Raw genomic sequence first — 22991 nt, 5'->3', positions numbered from 1 at the left:
AAAATCTTTGTTGGACAAGTTTTTAAATTCGGATTGAAGAATTTTTAATTTGTCTCCAGTGAGAAACGATGCTAATTTATCGAGACTGGTACTGAGAAATTTGTACGAATCGATGAACCGCAATTTAATATGATTTCGCCAGTCTGATGTTTTACTTGTTGTATCATTAATATGTTTGGTAAATGAAATATATTTTTCTTTCGTTAATGGTAGTACATCGACGTGACCTTCGAACGCGGTGGCTACTTCCTCGATAATAAAATGAGCGTCATAACCTGATAAGTTATGAAAAACTACTGGAATATAATAGGAATCTGTATAATTTAAATTACAATTGGAATGTGCCGGACTCCTGTATTGTCCGGTTAAATGACAGTGATCGCGTACGCGTATATCCCCCACTGCGAATAATTTTTCACATATATGACAACGCGTTGCACTATAAAATGCTGCGCACTGTTCTTGTGATAAAATTTCCATAGGGATATTATTACGCAGAATAATTTTTATACGATGCGCCAATTGTTTAAGTTCCTCGACGAACCACGAAATGCAATTCGGATCGCGACGACACTGATATGCGGATAATGATTCATCGTAGGAACATCGTACATAATAAGCTATACTATGTATTTTATGATGCTGATACACATACGATTTTTTTTCTTCGTTTGGCGTTTTCTCTAGAATGCATTCCAGGTCAGCGTACACCACGAATGGAATCCGTTCCCTTCTGCTGTAATTAGTAAAATTGAGCCACTTGTTGGCCTCTGTTGGCAGGATGACTGCACAATCATTCAACTTGTTGCAATCTATGATATGATTCTCCAGTTTTTCGTTGGAATAAAAATAATGCAAGCAACTGAAAAGAAATGGATATTACGAGTTATTCTTTTATTTCATATTTGTTATATTGTATTTATGGTGAATATCTCCTTACCGATCGCATATATACTTCTTGCATTTTTTCTTACTTAGCTGCATGTCCACAAGACGTGACAAATTCTTGATCCACACGAAATGTCCCATGTTGCACTCTTGTGGATCTTGCATATATAACAAATTTACATGCATTTCCTTCTTACTGGCGAGACGTATCAGAACGATCGTACATGCTTTTTCTTGCTTCTTTTTATCTTGAATGGTGTATACGTTGATGGATATGTTGTTTAGCTGTTCAAACTTGGTAATTTGTTTAATCGTCATTGGAAATTCAATATCCTGAAGATTGAATATTTTGGTGTAATGTGGGTACGGAGATTCCCGGTTTCCATTTCTTTCAGCTGGATATAATGCCGCGACCACAGACCATGCAAAACATGCGTTGTCTTTAGTTCGTACGTTTATTACGGCTTTCTTCAATTTTATTTCGCGAGGCAGCTCAATGTTGCACCCTGCATGCAGTGGATTGTATTTGTTCACATTGACTGTGAGATCAAGTATGCGTAGCAGTGCCCAGCCACTATCACGTTCTTGAAATTCTTCCAAAGATGCCAAGGTAGGCTCGATGACGCGTTGCTCGTTTTACCATTTATCCAAATCTAAAGCAGAAAAGAGTTTACTGTTTCTCGTGTTAATGCTTTTGAATGCATGATTGTCGCCTGCGATAAACTCGCCATTGAACACAGTGTTCACCTTAAGATTGCCGTGCCTTTCCATAGCACTTCGCACGTGCTCGAGCACTGTACTCTTCGCATCTTGAAGAAATCGAAGAGGTTCGATATGGTTAATAACTGCGCCGGTTGATATGCGGCTTTCGAACGCTGTATCAATTTCTCTCCATACCAATTCTGCATCTTTTGATGCGTGTCCAGCACCCACGTGTATGAAGCGTTCTTGCACAGAAATTTTCAGTCCCTCGAGTCGTGCAATACGAGCCACCACTGATTGCGCGGCGCCAATCGACAATCGCGATCGTTTTGCTCGACTTTGTTCTTCCAAACATCTGATACACTTGTCAAACTTTTGCATCCACGCGTCGTAAGCCTCTCGCGAATTCAGACGAGTGGATTGCTCCAACAGTTCTCGTTCGGTTTGAGTGAAGTCTTCCATTTCTTTATTAACTACAGAGAATACTCGGCTCTTTGGAATCCTTTACTTTATATTCTTTGCGTTAGAAAACGTTCGGATATGCGCGAGTCAAATGACGACCGTGAAAGAAGGAGGGCGTACTAGGCGATGGGACCTGCTTCTTATTTCGTCCCGAAGAGAGAAAAAATATCGCGTAAGTGCGGTAGTCGCTAGACCGGGAATTGAACTCGGGTCTCTCGCTTGCGATTGCTCTAAACCCACTAAGCTACCTGACGCTCCATGGTCAAGACACTCTCCTCGCCCCTGATTTCGTTAAAAGATGTCGTTCGGAAGCGACATCTCTAATGCCATCTCGAGTCTAAACCAAAGATATCTACATCTCATTTACTTTCCTGTTTTGAGGAATATATCTGCGCATGCGCTACAACTCTGAAGAGTAAGAGGAGGGGATGCCCTATAGTAGCTTTAATATTAGGCTTCGGAAAAAAACCTCTGTCTCTCAGTCGCTTTGTGAACACGAGATTCATACATAGTAAAGTTTGAGTGTGTCTACATAAAAATTGTATGCTGCCAGTGCTAAAGCTAAACACGCAAATTATTATATGCCTGCTCAACATGAGGACGAGGCTCCACCGAACAAGAAAATGTGCGAAAGGTGAGTGTCATAATGCTGTTTCTTTTAGTTTATCCGTAGTAATTTTTCCAAGATTCAGACATGTAAATTTTCTATATCTTTTCAGCGTTCCACGACCTCCTGATATGCATATCTTAAGACGCCGATACGCTTTGACTGCAACTGCTTATAAATATTTGAATATCGCAATCATCGTAGGAACTGAACCCGTCATAGACATTGTCATTGATGATAATCGTGGCAAACAACTGCTATTGTCGATCAAAACTTGGAATGCGCTAATGGGGCAACGTGCTGACATCCAAAGATTTCTGCAGGCCAATTTTTATAAGTCATCGTCTCCCCCGATGCGTATAGAAGAATTAACAATAATGTCATGTAAGATGTACAACTCACAAATGTGAAACTCACAATTTTTAATAATTGCTTATATGTAACACCAGATACGTTAAATGTATTATTTACATTTGAAAATTGCATCAATCACACGTATGGATGGTTATCAGAAAATATCTGTATAGTTAGTGTAAAATTCAAAAGTTTTGTAAATATTCTTCGTGAAAAGAAGAATTATATTACTAATATACATACTGCAACAAAAACAATACAAGAAAGCAGCGACTTTGACCGCGAGTCGCTCATTGATTGTGAATTGTTAGCATGCGCTGTAAAAAATATAATGTATGAAGCCGTGAACAAATAAATGATATTCTGGAAAACATAAAATTATGTATAAATTAATTCTATATGTCTCCCATTTTACTTCCCTTCCCCCTCCTCAGAACGATGAGGATAGTGCCCGGCGCAAGTCGGCATGGTAAAATAATCTTTCGACGAACGTTTCGTATTCCCTTCCAACCTACCCTATGATGGTCTAAGTGGTAGGACCATCGCACAGTAAACGAAGGGTCCGGGGTCCGAGTCTGGCCTAGTTCCGACTTTGTTTTTCTTTTGACGCATGCATGACGCCATCATACACACTGTAAGAACCTTCACTAGGCGCCTACTAGCAATAGTCTAGGAGGTTCGAGAGATATCCGATAGACATTCGAGAGATGTCCGAGAGACGTCCGAGAGACGTCCGATAGATGTTCGAGAGACGTTCGATAGACGTTCGATAGTAATCGCAGGGCCCAGGTTCGATAGTAATCGCGAGGCCCAGGTTCGACCCTACCTACACCGCCGCCATGTTTGTTCTTTTGACGTATGCGTGACGTCACGGTCGCCATCTTATCCGTAACGTGACGTCTACTAGCAATAGGCGACGGTGGTCTAGAAGGTTCGAGCGCTCGATAGCAACCGCGGGACCCAGGTTCGAGTCTGGCCTACACTGCCGCCATGTGTTTTCTTTTGACGTATGCGTGACGTCATCACACATACTGTAAGAACCTTCACTAGACGTCTACTAGCAACAGGCAGCAATGGTCTAGGAGGTTCGAGCGTCCGATAGCAACCGCGGGGCCCAGGTTCGAGTCTACCTACTACAGCCCGACGCGTTTTTCTCTCGTGACATCACGGCCGCTATCTTGCTCATAGAATCAAAGATTCTGGAGTGGAGGAGGAGGGTACCAATAAAGAGGGGGTATCAATTAAGAGGGGGATCAATTAAGAAGGGGATCGATTAAGAGGGGGTATCGATTAAGAGGAGGGTAATAATTAAAAAATATAATTAATGAATAATGTCTTTTGCATAATTAATTAGCAATTTGAGTTAGAATCCCCCTATTCTATCTACTATGTTTCCAGCGCGCGTCCATTTTGCCAAATGATTGATTCGGTTACCTAGTGAAGCTACACAAATGCTGAAGAAAAGGAGAAACGGCGATGAGCTTATAACTCGCGCCGGAGGCCCTTCCGCGGCGGCCGCGCGGTTCCGTTAGCTCATATCCGCGGAAGCGCTACGTCGAATAAGCTTTTCACGTGGCGCTCGCGCCACAGGAATAGCTTATTTTAGCGCCGCAAGCGATATTAGCGTTTCCGGCGTGAAACTGTGAGCTAATAATCGTTCAATGAGCTTGTACGAGCGAACGCTTGTGAGTGAAATAGACTGCTTCTAGCGATATAATTTGCTAAGATTTTATTGTGATTCAAGGGTCATATACAAGGATAGAAATACATATACATATATTTGTAAAAGAACTTATTTCTTCTGTATTTTGCAAAAGCTTTATTTTAATAGAATATATACATACAGTTTGCACAAAAGTTTCTTATAGAGCTAGTGCATACACGATATACAGGTTGGTCGCTTTTGGGGAATTGTCTATATTTATATTTTTCTTACTCTACAAATAAGTGTTTAGATTTGGAGGAGAAAAAATATGCTCTACTACTATTCTTACGCCACTACGTAACCGTATGGCACAGAGTAACTTGTGTCGTCGAATCTTTGTTTTAGGAGCATCGGCATGCATAACTTGTTCTCGTCTCTCGTTACAATGTCGTGAAACGCTGTACGACGAATCGTTCTAAAACGTAGATTTATCGAAGTTTTTCTCGCATCCTCCTTCTTCTCTTCCTCGTTCTTATCGATAGGTATTTTATTGGTAACTAATAAGTTTCTTATACTACTAAAATTAATATATCTCGAAGTCTCAAAGTTCAAGGTTATCCTCTTTACTTTGCAACTTCATGGATTTTACCTTGTGGAGAGCGAACGACAAAGGCATAAAATTTTGGGCCTCCGGATACAAAGGATTCTATGTAGCTACCTTGACCATAACTTTCGAGTTCATCCGTCATATCCTCCAAGAAATTACCCGTACGCGGCTCGTACTCATTGGGGTCACCGGTGCTCAAATATATATATGAATCAGTATCATAATATAACACTCTACGATCTAATTTTTCTAAATAAGCGTACAATTTCAAGCGTGCTTGTGCTGTCGTGTAGGCCGCTATTACGACGTTTATAGTTGCAGAGGGAACAAGCGCCTCTTGTCGTAATCGCCATGAGACGGAGAGAACTTCATCGTTCACGGGCAATATGTTTATGATTTCATGCTCGGGACTCGCGAGCAGCGACATGAAATGTTCGCGTGTCTTAATGACCTCGGTATTCGGCAGATTAGATCGCTGACCGAATTTACCCCAGAGCGAATTGAGGCAAAGCTTTGCAACCGAACGCAACCCTGAATTTACCGCGATGTTGTTTCTATCGAGAACAATACCCTCTGTTTTTTCGTATTCCCACAGATATCGCTCTTTGCCCTCTTCATCGTCAGTATATTCAGCAGGCCACTCGCTAGCCTCCTGCTTAAGTTGCAGAAAGCAATTGATAAATCCCGCGAACATGCCTCCCAACCGAGTACTTGAGTCGTATTGCGAAATCTTATATTTCCATATCTCGCTCAAGAACCTGACACTATAGCCTTTCTCTATAGCCTTCCACAATTCACAGGATACCCAGGTACCCTCGAATTCTCGATCGGCCAGATTATCATGTGTGCACGGAGATTGAGAAAATGTCTCGCAGCAACTACGCCATAGGGCGAACAATAATTTTCCGCGAACGCGAAATGGGAATACAGGGTGAAAGAGATCACGCGGAGCGAGCATCTTGCACCGCACGATCCCCTCCACTCTAAAGTCAAAATCGGGAACTATACCAATCAAGGCAGAACATTCTTCGCCCACGTACACGTCCGGGTGCCGAGCGGAAAAGAGCCCGTCTTTAGTACAAACGGGTACAAGGAGCATACGTCTACGTAACGTATCTTTTCCGTACTCGTAACATCGCACCGGGTGACGATGTTTCCTGTACAACCACCGAAGAACGCTTCGCGAGGATCGAGAGGCTCAGTTTTTAACATCGAGTGATTCGCAAGGAAATCGCGCATCGGTTGATTGTCCTGCAACTCCCGATCGAAGAAGCACTCCCACTTCTCCGTTACGATGTAACCTAGCCTCCGTTGACGAGAGTATTGTCACGCGTGTATGCTCGTATCGCGACTCAATAGTATCCCCCTTCACGGTGGCTGAGAGCGGGCTATCACGATTCACCCTGAAACATGCGGGACATCCATGCCAAAAATACCTGTGAAATTGCAACACGTGTCTTTGTGGAGGATTCGTTGTCTCGTAATATCCATCGACGAGCAGCCCTTCCGGTATGCAATGTTCGCGAGATCTACCTGCATGCGTTATAGTATGACCGAGCTCGCGCTCCATCCACAACAACCATTTCAACGCTTTGCGGGATTGGTTGTTGACACGCCGATACTCACCCGGGGAGGAAGGAATAATACTTATCTCCTTTTCACGCAGAAAGTTTTTACGAAAAACTCTCATGCACGTAGACGCGATGGTTGTGCATTCTTCAAACAGACATACTTTTCCACGATCCAGGAAAATCTTACGGAACACAAGACAAACCCGTTGAAAAATATCGACATCGTTCCGGCAATAGCTCACAATTTCCCGTTGGAAATCAAATTCTATGTTTTTGCGCACCATGTCCTCGTGCCATTCTAAAAACCGCTCATGCTCAGGCGTTCTCATTGTTTCGGGTGAATAGTATCTTGCATCTGGTATCGGTCCGATGTAATGTAATGTAATTTTCGACAGTGTTAAATAAATGCGGAAACAGGCCTTTGCCGCAGTATCCTTTAACTCGAAGGCTTTTGGTAATGCTGACAAATGCATAGGCATATAATTAACACTGTCGATAAATTTTGTTTGCCCAACAGTTAACAATATAATCTTCGTACCGTTTAAAATAAGCTTAGGTTCCACCCGATTACCGCTCTCGACCAAGTACCATAGGATAAATTGCGCATCGAATGCGCTTGCATTGTGTGCGATGCAGATGATCTGTTTGAAACTCTTCCTCGGTCTCGTGACAAAATCGACGAATTGTTTCACCGGATTGTCCCGAAAAATTCGCGTATCCCGCACCAACGACATCGTAACGCCATATCGTCTACATTCATGCAGCTTTCACATATCTGCTGCGCAACACAGAGCGTCATAACGTGAGTTTAACGTTTTCTGTGCCTTCGATCGTATCGTCTTGACGCGTCTCAAAATCATAGAATACAAACGCGATGCGACCTTTTACGCGCTCACTTGTTTCTATCGCTTCGTCAATGTCATCAACTATGTTTTCGTTTCCTACTTGCTGCGGATTCATCGTGTCGGATGAACCAGTGTCGCATCGAAGTGGTTTCATATAACATAGATGATTCATTGGTTGCAACGCGTTGCAAACACGACAAAAGATCTCATTGCAATTGTGTTTGTTCCTCAAGTTTCGCAAACGGCCACAGTCGCTGCAAACTCTCAGGATATTACAGATGCTCAAAGATGAAGTGCCTTGGAGCGATTTTTGCGCACGATGACGCTCGAAACACACCGACCCGTAAAATTCACGTTGACACGCGGCACATCGTATTAGTTCTACGCCTGATACCTCGCACACTGGAATGCCGTGACATCGTGAACATGCGTTTGAGCACCGATGCCCTCTTTCCGGCTTATATCCGCTATTAAAACGTACACAATAACCTTGGCTGCCCGATGCAGCTCTTAAATTTAATATTGGATTGTAATGCCGGGATTTTTCGTAGTACATAATATTCAGAGTCATTTTAGCTTCGCGCTTGTGGGAGGTGAGTACGCTGCTACCATCGTACATGGGGGGCGCACTACGTGCGAAGGAACTAAAGTAATAAACAACGATCACGATATCGTTACTGGCAAGATAATCCTGGAAACGCTCGATCTTGGGAATACCACACCTTCTTCAGGTATACAGACATCGGCTTTCCGTGTCAGTTCGACCGCTAAGTCTCGTTGTAATATAGAATATTGCTTCCTCACGGAATTCCATTTATCATGTATTTCTCCTGTGTGCACATAGCCGCGTTCGTTGTACACTATCGCAGCGACGAGCGAACGGGAAAAGCACAAATTGTCAAAGTTGTTTATAGTAAGGGTCGAGCGTTTCGCTATATTTTCGTGAGTTAGTTTATATGATTTCTTTCCACGACCAGAAGGTGCCGCGACATTGAAAATATTAATTTTGAAATGTTTTAAAATATCATGACTTCCGGCACTCTGCGCTAACGAATTCACGAGATTCCAAATCTCGTTGTAGGTTAAGTCCCGAGCGGGATGAAGCGATAAACCCGCAGACCCCCGCGTTAAGTCCGAAGAAGCAAGCGTCAACCCCACATAGTTATTCGCGCCACCCGAATTTACCGCGTAATCGTGGATTTCTCGAAAAGCATTTTCTAAATATTCAGTAATGTTGGCTCCTTCTGGAGGTGGGAGAATTCGAATATTCGACTCCCTCCCGAAAATATTAAATTTTCTATAATTACGCGACTTTTTCCTGAGTATTTCAATACATTTATAAGGACTCACGATTGTTGACCGTGTCGGCTTTTGCTGTCGCTTCGCACATTCTTTGGTCTTCGCTTTTGTCCCTTCGATGTTCTTTCGACTGTTCGTATCCACTACCCTCCCTGTTATACTGTAAATATGAATTGAAAATGTTATACAGGTATAAATTTTACACACAATTAGAATAAAAATACAACTAAGAGTATAAGATATTTTCTCTTACCTTTTCTTACCTTCGACTAGTGTAGCCTGCGAGATTTGGAAGTCCTGGGTTTCACCAGCTTCACTTGTGTCTTGCGTCGTTTCATCGACTCCATTGTCATCGTACTCGATGATGTTACCCGTGACGTGAACAGCGTCGTCATGACTAATATCAATGCTGTTTTCATTTATATTGCGGGCGATATCTTTGTCAGTTCTCGCTATTTTATTACGACTTGCTAAAATTTAACTCGATACTAAACACGAGGCTCTACAAGAGAATAATCTTATATTTATTTTTCCTTATACTCACGGGCAGATTTCGTTGACGAGGAAGTTTTATACTCGAGCGGCTCTTTGGATTTCCGCTTCGTACAATATTGGTGAGAATTGAGAAAATGAAGAACACAAGAACGTATTCGTGAACACCAGCATTTATTAGATTTACTTTTTTATGTCACATCATAACGAAAGGAAATTACTTACAATGCGGGAAGGAACATGTCCTGAACACGGTCATTGATATTTTCTTCATTCTCTCCGAGTAATCTTCTCGCTTCCACAATCTCGGCTGCGATCCCATGCAATCGAGGATAATTTTTAAATTGTCCACAAGTAAAAAACAATGTGAGGAAAAATAGGTCCATTGTAGGACAAAATAGATTCTATGTAGGGTCAAAGTAGGTTTAATGTAGTGGCAAAGAAGATTTAGTGTTGGTTAAAAGTTAGTTAACCGTTAGATTCGTAATCAGCGACCCCAAAAACCCCCGAGTAACGAGTTTCAAGTGAATCTGATGAATTTAAGAAAAATTCGTCCGCCATATTGGATCCGCCATTTTGAATTTTTAAATCTGACATCAGATTCGTAATCAGCAGCCAAAAATCTTAAAAGAACCATTTCGGCTGAATTTTTTGGACATTATTATTGGAGTATAAATGTGAAGCTGCTATATTTTTTAATTGGACATGGTCAACTTTGACCTCCTACATTTCTTAAACGGGGCATATGCTCATCTTGAAATTTTGCAGGGATTTTTGGATCATCATAAGTAACCATTTGGCATAAAAAAAGTTGCAAAAATCGAGGTACCGAAAACGGGCATTTTTTGCATGGGGTTTGCCGAGGCTCTTTAGATGCGTGAATAGCAATATAATCAGTTTTGACTAGAATAGAGTCCGATTGGAAATTTTCACAAAAAAGACCATAAAATATATTTTCTCATCCACTGCTCTAGCAGTATAATACTCGCTCCCACGATATCACAAACCTGTAGGAACACGTACGTTCCGTTCTGGGAAATTCTAGAACGTTCTAGGCTGAATCATTTAACAAATATTAAGAAATAAATTTATTTATTGTATGCGCACGAAACTATCCCCTCTACTTTTCTTTTCCTTATAAGCCCATTGGGTTGGGCCCAAATCATTTGAGCTTCTTCAGTCCTAATACTCATTTTGTTGCGACGAAGTATATTAGTCTCGTGTTTTCACCCCTGGGATAATAAGTTCTTGTGAGAAACATAATGGCGAATACTAACGCAAACGTTGAATTTAAGAAAATCGCATATAGTGATTCTGGGAAGGCTCGCTATGAGAGCTATATGCTTCTCCCACTACTTACTCCCTCAACACTTCGGATTGGAAGAGGATGCAAATCGGATTGCGGGCATCAAACGACAGGACAACGTTCGAGCCTACAATAAAACTATCCGGCAATACCTCTACAGGGATCCAGTTCGACTTCGCCACATGGGAAAAGTTTAAGGAGTATGAAAGGATGAAACACGTAGGCGATTACTTGCACTCGGTAATTAGGGTCGTACCGGAGCCCGCCCATATCAACGATATGACCATCACCTTTACCACAGTGTATGGGGTAAGGATCATGGTGAGTGAAAATACGAAAACGGCAAAGGCGAACACCGCATCAAAGAAGATGCCTATCGATTCATCCCAAGCACAGCAGCCGCCAACGAAGAAACGAAAAGTCTACACGGTAAACATCGTGATGCAGACATCTTTTGATGGGCTAGAACTTATAACAAAATGTAGTGACGCTCAATGTGAACAATTACAATCATTTGCAAAACTTGTAAACGATTGCGCTCGGTTTCTCGTAACGGAGATAGAACTCAGGCTTCCCAAGAAATACTTACAAAGGACATGTCAAAACCGTCCGGAACCGATTTGATTCTCCTTCAAATATGTTGTTAAATACACAAATCTAAAAGACACCTATTTTTTTATATGCGCGAATATTGAGTTTTAAAGGTTGAAACACCCCTTTAAAGAAAAACGGTATTTTTCTTTAGAATCGAATATCTGCTAAACTATAAGCGATAGAAAAAAAACATGTAATGAAAATTTAATCGCTTGAAGAATACTTTAAAGTTATATGAACAAAAATTTTTTATTTTTATTTTTTTTAAGAACCCCCACTACTTAATTTTTTTTGCAAAATAAAAAAAATTTTTTTACCTAATTTACCTATTTTTTACCTAATTAAAGCTTATTTTTTTCCAAATTCAATCATATATGATAAAGTTATGTTACGAGATATCATTCTCGAAAATTAATTATATTTTCACCAAAATATACGAAATATAAACAATATAAACGTTTTCATATATACGCTTATCCGTACTATGTGTGTAAGTCATTATCGCCGAAACAATAAGATATATGAAAAATGTTTATGTAAAATTTTTATTTATGTTTTCTATGTATTTATAACTGCATGTTGTGTATATTTAGAATTGTAAAAAATTTTTAAATAATTTAAAAAATTTAAATTAATAAAAATTCTTTTAAATATATCCCCAGCTCTCTTATTATTTCTTTAACATTTAATTTCTTCTATAAAAATTAAAAACAATTTTATTCTAAAATTACCTACTTATAATAAAATTATTTTACAATTGAATCTTGAAAATATACATGTCGCAATAGTTGGCATAAACAATTTATATCTTACGTTAAAAAATTAAGATAAGATTATGTGTACGTATTCCAGATAAGTTCTAATTAAATTATTTATAATTAAATCTTTGCGAAAAAATACATATCACAATATTTGGCGTAAACAATTTATATCTTACTTTAAAAGATAAGATTATGTATATGTGTTCTAGTTAAGTTGATAATATATATTGTTTCATGTAGCAGCATAATTCTCACAGTCAGTGTAGTCTTCTCATTGTAATCATATCTGTATAAACTGTTTTTATATTGCAATAGAAAGCAAAATTTAACATCTTTGGAAATGATTATCAATCCGCTTAACGTTGTTAGACTTTTATTGGTGTCAATAAATTCAATATATCTAACAGAAACGCCAGTAACTGAAGCAGAAAAATAATTAATGGAAAACATACAAAAATTATTGCTGGATGGTGTTTTTCATTATAATGGATTGGAAGTAACGGAAGAAATATATCTCGATTATGAAGAACCTTATAAATTACATATTTTGAAATAATACTTCAGTTATTATACTTCAGTCATAATACTTCAATTATTTCAGAATGTATAATTATAAATTATACATTCTGAAATAATTGAAGATGACAAAGAAACATGAAATGAAGATAATTTAAATTCTCATCCTCATTGTTCAAATAATGGTACAAATTTTGACAGTTTTTATAAAAGACCAGCTGTTGAGTTTTGGCGACATCGAGATATTGATAAAAACAGTAATGACAAAAAAAGGAATCATTCTTTAAAAGTAGTGCAAAGTAAATTTAGAAGAGTTTCATCTGAGCGTCAATTAAGGCGATGGGAAGAACAAATAAATTCAGGTGGAAGTCGTATAGAAAAATTATCTTACATCTCCAAATTTACACACGATAAATTTACTGTAGCTGTTGAATCAGGATTCATGGTTCATGATATTGATCTAAAAAGATGGGCTTTACAAGCTCAAGAAGAAATAGGAAATTTAAATCCTATATTTAAAGCATCTCACAGTTAGATAGCAAGATTCAAGAAGTCTCACCGAATTGTTTCAAGAAAAATTACGAAGTTTATCACTAGAAGAACATTAGAAGATTCTGTTGATTTGCAAAAATCAGCTGATGATTTTCTGGAAACAGTAAAACTTCTTATTGAACAATTTGGATCTGAAAATATTTACAATTCAGATCAAAGTGGTTTCCAATTGGAAATTCATTCTGGAAGATCATTGTCTAACCAGGGAGAAAAGAAAGTAGAACGTGTCGTGCAATCTATATCATCAACAACCCATTCATATACGATACAACCAATAATATCCTGTAATGGCAATTTGTTGTCACCTTCATTTATTGTATTAAAAGAAGCTAGTGGTAAATTTGGACCAAGAGTAGAAGAAAATTTATTTAAACCAGAAAATGTCATTGTAAAAGCATCGAAATCTGGCAAAATGACATCAGGTATTTTCTTTTCTAACTATTTTCTTTAACAAACTTATTTCATTTTATAATTTAATAAGAGTTATAAAAACTATTATATCATTTATATTTTTTACAGATCATTTTAAAATGTGGTTAGAAGAAGCTTATTTTGCAAACATTGGTCCTAATAGTGTTCTTCTTATCGATTCATGGACTGGACATTGCCCCAATACTATTTCGGATTTAACCCCTCCAGGAACACATATTACTACTATGATAATACCGAAAGGAACTACAGGGAAAATATAACCATTAGATATTTATGGATTCAGAATTTGGAAAAATTTTGTTAAAAGATTTTCAGATACAGTTTTATTGTTGGAAAGTAATATAAATTTACATGAACAAAATAATATAATAAAATTGCAATCTTTGATACATAATCAATTATCATCCCCACGATATCAAAACTTATTTATTGGGTGAGTGCAAAAGTTCGTGCGGAGTTTGTGAGTAAAAGTCACACAGTGATTAGACAAACAAAAATCTTTATTCAATCAATGATATATTCTCCATCGTTTTCTATAATCTTTTCCCAACGTTCTGGCAGCATACGGATGCCTCGATCATAAAAACTGCGCGGTTTAGATTCGAAGAACGAAGAGATGCCGTTTTTTAAGGCCTCCAAAGAGTCAAAGTTTTTTCCATTTAAATAATTTTGCAATGACCGGAACAAGTGATAGTCAGATGGTGCGATATCAGGAGAATACGGTGGATGCGTGAAGACATCCCATTTCAGGCTCTTCAGTTTGCGCAGCGTCTTTTTCGAAACGTGTGGTCTGGCGTTGTCGTGATGAAAGACGACTCCCTTGCGATTTGACAAAATCGGACGTTTCTCTTTTATTTCTCGATTCAGATTGGTTAATTGGCGACAGTACTTGTCCGAATCAATCGTTTCGCCAGCGGGGAGAAGCTCGAAATAGATTATGCCCTTGCAATCCCACCAAACAGAGAGCATCACCTTCATCGGGTACAAACTGGCCTTTGGCATTGCGTCACCATGCTCACCTGATTGTTTCCATGTCCGTTTGCGCTGAACATTGTTATAGAGGACCCATTTCTCATCGCCCGTCACTAGTCGATCCAAAAAGGACTCGTTATTGAGCCGCCCGAGTAAAGAAACGGCTGCAGAAATTCGCTTGATTTTGTTCTTCTCGGTCAGCAAATGGGGCACCCATATATCGAGCTTCAAATCGAATCTCATCTTTTTTAAACGCCGAAAAGCGGTTGATCGGTCAACGTTTAGTGCTGTAGCAACTTCTTCTGTTGAAATTCGCGGATTATTGAGCACTAAAGTACGCAAAACATCGTCATCAATGTCAGAAGGTCGACCAGAGCGTGGCTCGTCTTCAAGGTTAAATTCTCCGCGCCGAAATTTAGCAAACCATTTTTCCACAGTTCGTTTAGCTGGTGCTTCATCCTGATAAACATTCTGAATGTTTTTTACAGCTGCGGCAACGTTTATTCCCTTCCGAAACTCGTAAAGCATAACATGCCGTAAATGCACCTTATCAATACTCATTTTTAAAGTGATATTTCTCGAAGCAGTTTGTATGAAAACAAATGATTTTTTTTTTAATAACAGCTGAAGACGTCACCTTTCCAACGTTATATAATATGTAGATGGAAGTATTAATGACAACACTTTACGACGCTTATAACTCCATCTATTGAAACTCCGCACGAACTTTTGCACTCACCCAATAAATATTCGTGGTTTAAAAGTGGTTATACGAATGAAAGACCAGAGGAATTTGAAAATCCAGTAAAATTTAGTTTTGACGAAACATCAACAAAATGTGATATTGAAGGTTACAATAATACACAGTCTGTCCCAGATACGATGAGACTGGTTCCATCAAAGTTCTTAGCGCAGCGACATCTATAAGTGAATGATGGTAGGTGAATGTTCTACCTTTCAGCTATTCAACCTCAAAATTTGAGCGAATTCGGTTGATATTTCACTGTGGTTTGACATTTTATGTAAAGTCACTTTGTGTACGTTGGTCGAAAAACTAACATGGAACAAAGAGCGAATATTAAATACTGTTTTAAATTGGGTAAAAGTGGTGCAGAAACGTACGAAACGCTAAAAAATGTGTACCGGGATGAATGCATATCCCGTGCACAGGTTTTTCGTTGGTTTGGCCGATTCCGTGACGGTCGTGAGGACCTTGCAGACGATGACCGAGCACCACCGCCAAAAACCACTCGCAATGAAGAAAACATCGAGAAAGTCAAAGAAATTCTTCGAAGCGACCGCTGTGTGTCTGCGAGACTCATCGAAGAGGAAACTGGAATACCGAAAAGCACAGTCTATCGAATTTTAACCGAAGATTTGGGCAAACGGAAGGTCTGTGCGCGCTTCATGCCACACACTCTGACAGACGACCAAAAAGATTGGAGAGTTCAGCATTGCAAAGACATGTTAAAAATGTCCCGAAGGAACCCGGCAAGCATGTCAGCCATTGTAACTGGTGATGAAACGTGGTGTTTTCAATACGAGCCAAAAACAAAACGTCAGAGTGCGGCATGGAAGTCACCAGAAAAGCCAAAAGAAAAAAAATTACGCTTTCAGAAGAGCAAAATCAAGACAATGCTGACCGTTTTCTTCGATTCAAAGGGAATTGTTCACAATGAATTCGTCCCAGAAAGTCAGACGGTGAACGCAGAATATTATCTGGGAGTTCTACAACGATTGTGGGCCAGAATTCGACGAGTTCGACCGGAATATCGAGAGCCAAGCAGTTGGTTTTTGTTGCACGATAATGCACCATCGCACAAAGCCATCATGGTACGTGAATTCTTGACCAAAAAAGGCATCATTGTTATCGATCATCCACCGTATTCACGTGATTTGGCTCCGTGCGACTTCTGGCTATTTCCCAAACTGAAATTGGCGATGAAAGGAAATCGTTTCGATACCATCCTGGTCATCCAAAAGACCGCCATACTAAAGGCCGATGAGTATAAAAAATGTTCATGAGTATGAAAAATTTGTTGAACGTTTCCAGCGCTGTATTGACTCAGAAGGAGATTTTGAATATTTTGAATAAACAAGAATAAGAAATCAAAATAATAAACGCTTTTTTTACGTATTTTTTTAGACCAGTCTCATTGGATCTGGGACAGACTGTGTATAGCTGTAGTAAGATGTTCTTGGTGCAAGAAATCATTATGCTTAAAACATTTTTTGTCGAATATCATTATTGTAATGTGTATAATGAGTAAATAATATAAAATGTAAATAAATTCATTGTGTAAATAACAAATAAACAAAATGTAAGATGTAAGAACAAAAATAATTGTGAGAGAAAAAATTATAAAACGTTATTCAAAAATATGTGTAAAGATGAATAACAGATTTGATTATATAACGAAAAGACAGTGTGTGCTGACTGTGAGTCATGTGTGATTAGATTGCTACATGAAAAAATTTATACTGTTAACATATTTGGAACACGTACACATAATCTTATCTTAATTTTTTAACGTAAGATATAAATTGTTTATGCCTACTATTGCAACATGTATATTTTCAGGATTCAATTGTAAAATAATTTTATTATAAGTAGGTAATTTTAGAATAAAATTGTTTTTAATTTTTATAGAAGAAATTAAATGTTAAAGAAATAATAAGAGAGCTGGGGATATATTTAAAAAATTCTTATTAATTTAAATTTTTTAAATTATTTAAAAATTTTTTACAATTCTAAATATACACAATATGCAGTTATAAATACATAGAAAACATAGATAAAAATTTTACATAAACATTTTTCATATATCTTATTGTTTCGGCGATAATGACTTACACACATAGTACGGATAAGCGTATATATGGAAACGTTTATAATTAATTTTCGAGAATGATATCTCGTAACATAACTTTATCATATATGATTGAATTTGGGAAAATATAAGCTTTAAATTAGGTAAAAAAATTTTTTTTATTTTGCAAAAAAATTAAGTGGTGGGGGTTCTTAAAAAAAATAAAAGTAAAAAATTTTTGTTCATATAACTTTAAAGTATTCTTCAAGCGATTAAATTTTCATTACATGTTTTTTTTCTATCGTTTATAGTTTAACAGATATTCGATTCTAAAGAAAAATACCGTTTTTCTTTAAAGGGGTGTTTCACCCTTTAAAACTCAATATTCGCACATATAAAAAAAGATGTGTCTTTTAGATTTGTGTATTTAACAACATATTTGAAGGAGAATCAAATCGGTTCCGGACAGTTGTGACATGTCCCTTGTTAGACGAGGACGTCGTAAAACAAACGCTCCTCACAAACTATGAGGAAATCGAGCAAAATGTATATCGGCAACTAAAATATTTAACGTTTTTACATACTTATTTCCCCATTATATTTCAAGAAATTACTTCAATTTATTTAAATAAAATTGTACGAGCAATTATAATAAACGCCTCATCTTAATCATGAAAAATAAAATGTAAATTAATTCTATGAAAAATATTGTGCGTTCCTTTCTCTTCACCTTTTCTCTCTTCCCTGTGATTTCCAGTTCGAGGTAACAAATCCCATTGTAAATTCGAGTTCGAAAGCGAGGGGACCCATACAGTTAAAAATATTCGGGTAGAGATAGACCGGTGGTATCGTCTTCCAACAATCGCTAGGTAGTTTTTATCTTCGAAATTATCCCCGCCTGCTCGAACATGCTCGCGCGACTCAGGCAGGGGCCTCAGGGGAGTTCGAGTCCCGTAAGGTCTAGAAGTTTTCTAATTTTTCGCGTGTGACATCGATACTCTCCTTATGTATATAATACAGCTAGTTTCCATCAGGGTATAGCAGTAGTGTAGTGCATAATACGCTTGATTCGAAAGCCAGCGGATCCAAGGTCGAATCCGACCAGGGCCTTACAGGATTTTTCCAGAAACTTTTCGCACTAACCACACACCACACACACACACACACGCACACCTCTCTCCGTTCTACGTGTACGTCGTAAAACCAATTTCTACCAAAGAGTAGCAGTAGAGCAGTGGTAAAGACGGTTTGACTCAAGAGCCTAAGGTCCCGGGTTCGAGCCTCGCAGAGTGTCTAGCAGATTTTTCCAAAAGTAATATGCAAATTAATCAGCTGACTAAGAACTAGAATCTCTAACGCCCAATATGAGTAATAAAAATTTAATATTTAGATTATGCTAATTTTTAGATTATGTTAATTTTTACTCCGGTGGTTCAAATTTCCGCCATTCACTAGCCACGCCCATAATTTGCATATGACAAAAAATCGACCAATTAAACCTTAGGAATAAGTATGGCCAGTCAAAACATTCTCACTCCACTCGATTTCCGGCGACGAGTGGGCGTGGTCTGCTGGCGCTGGGGGTCGAGTAGAGGGGGAATGTTTTGACTGGCCATACTTACCCCTATATTACTCCTCTCTCCTCTGCAGTCTAGCGGTTCTTACTTTTTTATTGAATCGAAATTTTCCGTGATTCGGACTTTATTTTATAATATCTACACTTAGAGACAACGTACACAAAAAACACAAGGATATTTTTTTCCTATTTTTAAGGCCGAATTGATTAGGATTGAGAAAAAACTTTGATCGATTTAGTCATTGCTGAGATATGAATATCTTACCTCGTTCCAACTCGCAGTTTCGCGTAATGCCTCGCGCCGTTCGGGCGCAACTTTATTACGCTTAAACTTGACGCGAAACACTACTGTGCCTCTTGATATTCACAGGACATTATAACCTTCATTGTAAAAAATTGAAAGAATATTCGATATGCAACGAATATCAGTATAGGCTGTGTTTTAAAATTACTGAGAATAATGGAGTATTATAATGGTTAACCTCCCTAAAAGAATAGTTTGAAATAAATTCAATGAAGTCCAAATAAAAAATTTTAATTACTAAGTCCAAAAGAAACTTTTGATCTCTCAAATCGTGCTTTCCATCAACATGGTTTTTTTTAATATAATAGATTTTTTATTTTTTAAAATGATATTGTAAAAATATAATATTTTAATACTACTCAAAATCAAACACCTCAAAGTGAAACAAGTAAGAATATTAAATCTAAATAAATTTTCGTTTCTTAAATATATTAGTGTTTGTTAAATATACTATTAATAATTTAAATTGCAAAAAGCCGTAAATCTTATCTATGAAATATATAATGTATAAGAAAATTTTTATTAATTAATTATTGCAATGGAAATAGGAGTAAAAATATATTATATTTTCGCTGGAGGATTTTTCGATAATAATTCATTATTCTGTGTGAGTTTTGTATAATATACAAGCGTTCTTAAACGTTTAAATACGTGCGTTCCACGGATTCGACGTACATTTTTGTAGGAATATATATATATCAGTATGCATTATGAAGGTCAATATAAATAGGCAATATAGTCTGCTTAAGCGCAATGAAGGCATTAAACATACAAAAAATATAGAACTACACAACAAAGCATCCACGAAAAAGCGGAACGGAATTTCTGATTGATTAGCTTCCCACCATTTCTTTTATTTGTTACTGTTCCGCTTTAAGATTTCTTCCTTTATCGGAATGTACCATTATTCGCAGAATAGAAAACATTTGCAGCTTTTAATGGATTACATGGATAATTGTGTTATATAACATCAATGTAATATGAACGTAATTACTTTTATATAACGTGTTACATAACATATTACATTACTGTGCTATATTATTATTATAATGTTATCTCTAACTTATAACAAAACAATGTAACAGGGTGGTTTAAAAGTCTGGAAACGGCTAATTATCTCTGAAAGCAGCGATCCTGTAAGCTTCATAACTCGGGAAGTATTTTATGAAAAATAAATTAAATATAGTGTTTTAGAAAGCTTTTAAAATAAGCTATAAGAGTATGTAATAAAAAATGAGGATTTCCAATTAAAAATTCAAAGTGATTTTTATTTGACCTTGACAGCACTCTTTAAGGTCATAATAATATTGCTGTGTAATGCATTACTTAAAACTCTACAACTTTTGTCCGAAACATTTTCCTACAGGACCACTACTTTCAGAGATAATGAACCGTTTTCAGACTTTTAAACCATCCTGTATACATAATCATATTACAATTATGAAACTAAATTATATAACCTCAATATAACTAGAGTATAACATATATTTTATTATATGCTACTTCCATGTTATATAAGAATTATATTCTGTTTGCTGGGTTGTTTTATATACACATATATATTTTTATAAATTTCCTTCATTATTTATTTTTTAATGTATATAGTGTCGGAAAATTACATCGCATCTATAAAACTTCTTTCGTTTATAACTTTTCAATCAATAATCGACAACAGCTGAAACTTTTTGAAAATTACTTACAAGGGGAGGACGCATCGACTGGGAAACGGTTTGGAACAAAACTTACGGAGTTAATAGTACTTGACTACTAATAACTCATGGTAATAGCATACGACACAATACCTCTTCGTTTTCGAGAAAAAACGGTCTAAAGAAAAGAGCCAACAAAGTGTACGAGTTAGTAAGAAGGGTATTCAACGAAGCGGCGTAGCGCAGCAGCGAAGGTAACGAACTACCGAGCTGCTGACGGCTGAGGTTCGGTCCCTGCTGTATGGTTTTTTTTATTCTGTAAGCATAAAAATGAAACAGAAAACTTAATAAGTAATAAAACTGCGTTTCTTAAATATATTAGTGTTTGTTAAGTATACTATTAATAATTTAAATTGCAAAAAGCCGTAAATCTTATCTATAAAATATATAGTGTATGAGAAAATTTTTATATAATTATTGCAATGGAAATAGGAGTAAAAATATATTATATTTTCGCTGGAGGATTTTTCGATAATAATTCATTATTCTCGTAAATAGAATTCGCATATACGAGAGCATTAGTGAATTCACCTTTAAAATTTTAATTTTCAAAAGATCTTTCTTCTAGCGATTCTACATCAACTATTTTGCTTGTTGAAGGATTCTCTGACATTGTTATGATATATGTAATTTAAATATGATCACCGAATTGCTCTGTATCACTAGTAAACGCACACTGCTGCTTGCTCTACTGACGACTGTTCCGATGCTCGAATCATTTCGTCATTCTTAACGATCGTTTAGAATGACACAAAGGAAGTTTTTGGAGGGGGATTGCCAGAAGAGATAAAGACACAACACAACTTCAACACGACTTTAATACAACATAGAGAGTTGTAACAGAAATAAATATTTTATATATACGATATAAGATTACGAAAAATTATCTCATACTAGTTTAACTCTTTGCGATCGGCCGATTTCGAAGAGATCGATAAACATGGATATCTGTAAGTTGATCTAAACATTTGAATCTAGCATCGGGAGGATAGTTTTCTTTCATTATCGCTAGCCTCATTTGCCGTGCCGCCCGCCAGGCGATCATGAATGCCAGCCTGGAGGCATCGACTTCTACGACGAACGCCGCCACTGCGAATGCCGCCACTGTGGCGGCATCGACCGCAAAGGGTTAATAGCATACTTATATATTTCATAACAATATTTTTATCCCTATTTCCATTGCAATTATTATATAAAAATTTTCTCATACACTATATATTTTATAGATAAGATTTACGGTCTTTTTGTAATTTAAATCATTAATAATATATTTAACAAACACTAATATATTTAAGAAACGCAGTTTTATTATTTATTAATGTTTTCTGTTTCATTTTTATGCTTACAGAATAAAAAAAACCATACAGCAGGGATCGAACCTCAGCCGTCAGCAGCTCGGTAGTTCGTTACCTTCGCTGCTGCGCTACGCCGCTTCATTGAATATCCTTCTTACTAACTCGTACACTTTGTTGGCTCTTTTCTTTAGACCGTTTTTTCTCGAAAACGAAGAGGTATTGCGTCGTATGCTATTACCATGAGTTATTAGTAATCAAGTACTATTAACTCCGTAAGTTTCGTTCCAAACCGTTTCCCGGTCGATGCGTCTTCCTCTTGTTAATAAGATGAATTCCACATGTATCAAAATTAAAGTCATTGAAATTATTTCCGTTGTTATCAGTAGTTATCAATGATAAAATATCGTTAAATATTGTTAAATATTATATCTTATTATAGATCACGACTTATTCTCATAAAGATGACAATAATCTGTGGCTAGTGAAAAAATTTGATACAGAAGAAATGTTATCAGAAGCAATGCTAGTCAAACATGGTGACCTCATTCGCCTAGAGCATGTAATCACGAGGCGGAATCTACATTCTCACAAAGAAATTGCACCAATATCGAAGAAACATTATCAAATTACTGGATACGGAGAAGTAAGATTATAAATATAAATCTTTTTTAACTTGTTTCTCAATTATTTAT

At 37.2% G+C, this 22991-nt stretch overlaps 2 protein-coding genes across 3 annotated transcripts in view; both read left to right on the top strand.

Moving 5' to 3' along the window:
* Nucleotides 1–2627: 2627 nt before the first annotated feature.
* On the top strand, nucleotides 2628–3070 carry LOC112590441 (uncharacterized). Its single transcript, XM_025306870.1, has 2 exons — nucleotides 2628–2686; nucleotides 2772–3070. Exons 1-2 carry the CDS (start codon nucleotides 2634–2636, stop codon nucleotides 3067–3069), a joined length of 351 nt encoding a protein of 116 aa, XP_025162655.1. The 5' UTR covers nucleotides 2628–2633; the 3' UTR covers nucleotide 3070.
* Nucleotides 3071–22720: 19650 nt separating this feature from the next.
* Nucleotides 22721–22991, top strand: part of LOC105182726 (protein O-mannosyl-transferase 2) — a 41728-nt gene continuing 41457 nt past the window's right edge. For both annotated transcript variants that reach the window (XM_025306856.1, XM_011140371.3), the window contains exon 1: nucleotides 22721–22942. In XM_025306856.1, coding sequence (XP_025162641.1) covers nucleotides 22805–22942 — 138 coding nt within the window. In that variant the 5' untranslated portion in view covers nucleotides 22721–22804. The remainder of the gene's footprint in view (nucleotides 22943–22991) is intronic.

Source organism: Harpegnathos saltator, unplaced genomic scaffold, assembly GCF_003227715.2.
Source record: "Harpegnathos saltator strain DR-91 unplaced genomic scaffold, Hsal_v8.6 scaffold807, whole genome shotgun sequence".
NCBI lineage: Eukaryota > Metazoa > Arthropoda > Insecta > Hymenoptera > Formicidae > Harpegnathos > Harpegnathos saltator.
Note: the sequence above shows the minus strand (reverse complement) of the source record. Positions and strands in the feature narration are given on the sequence as shown.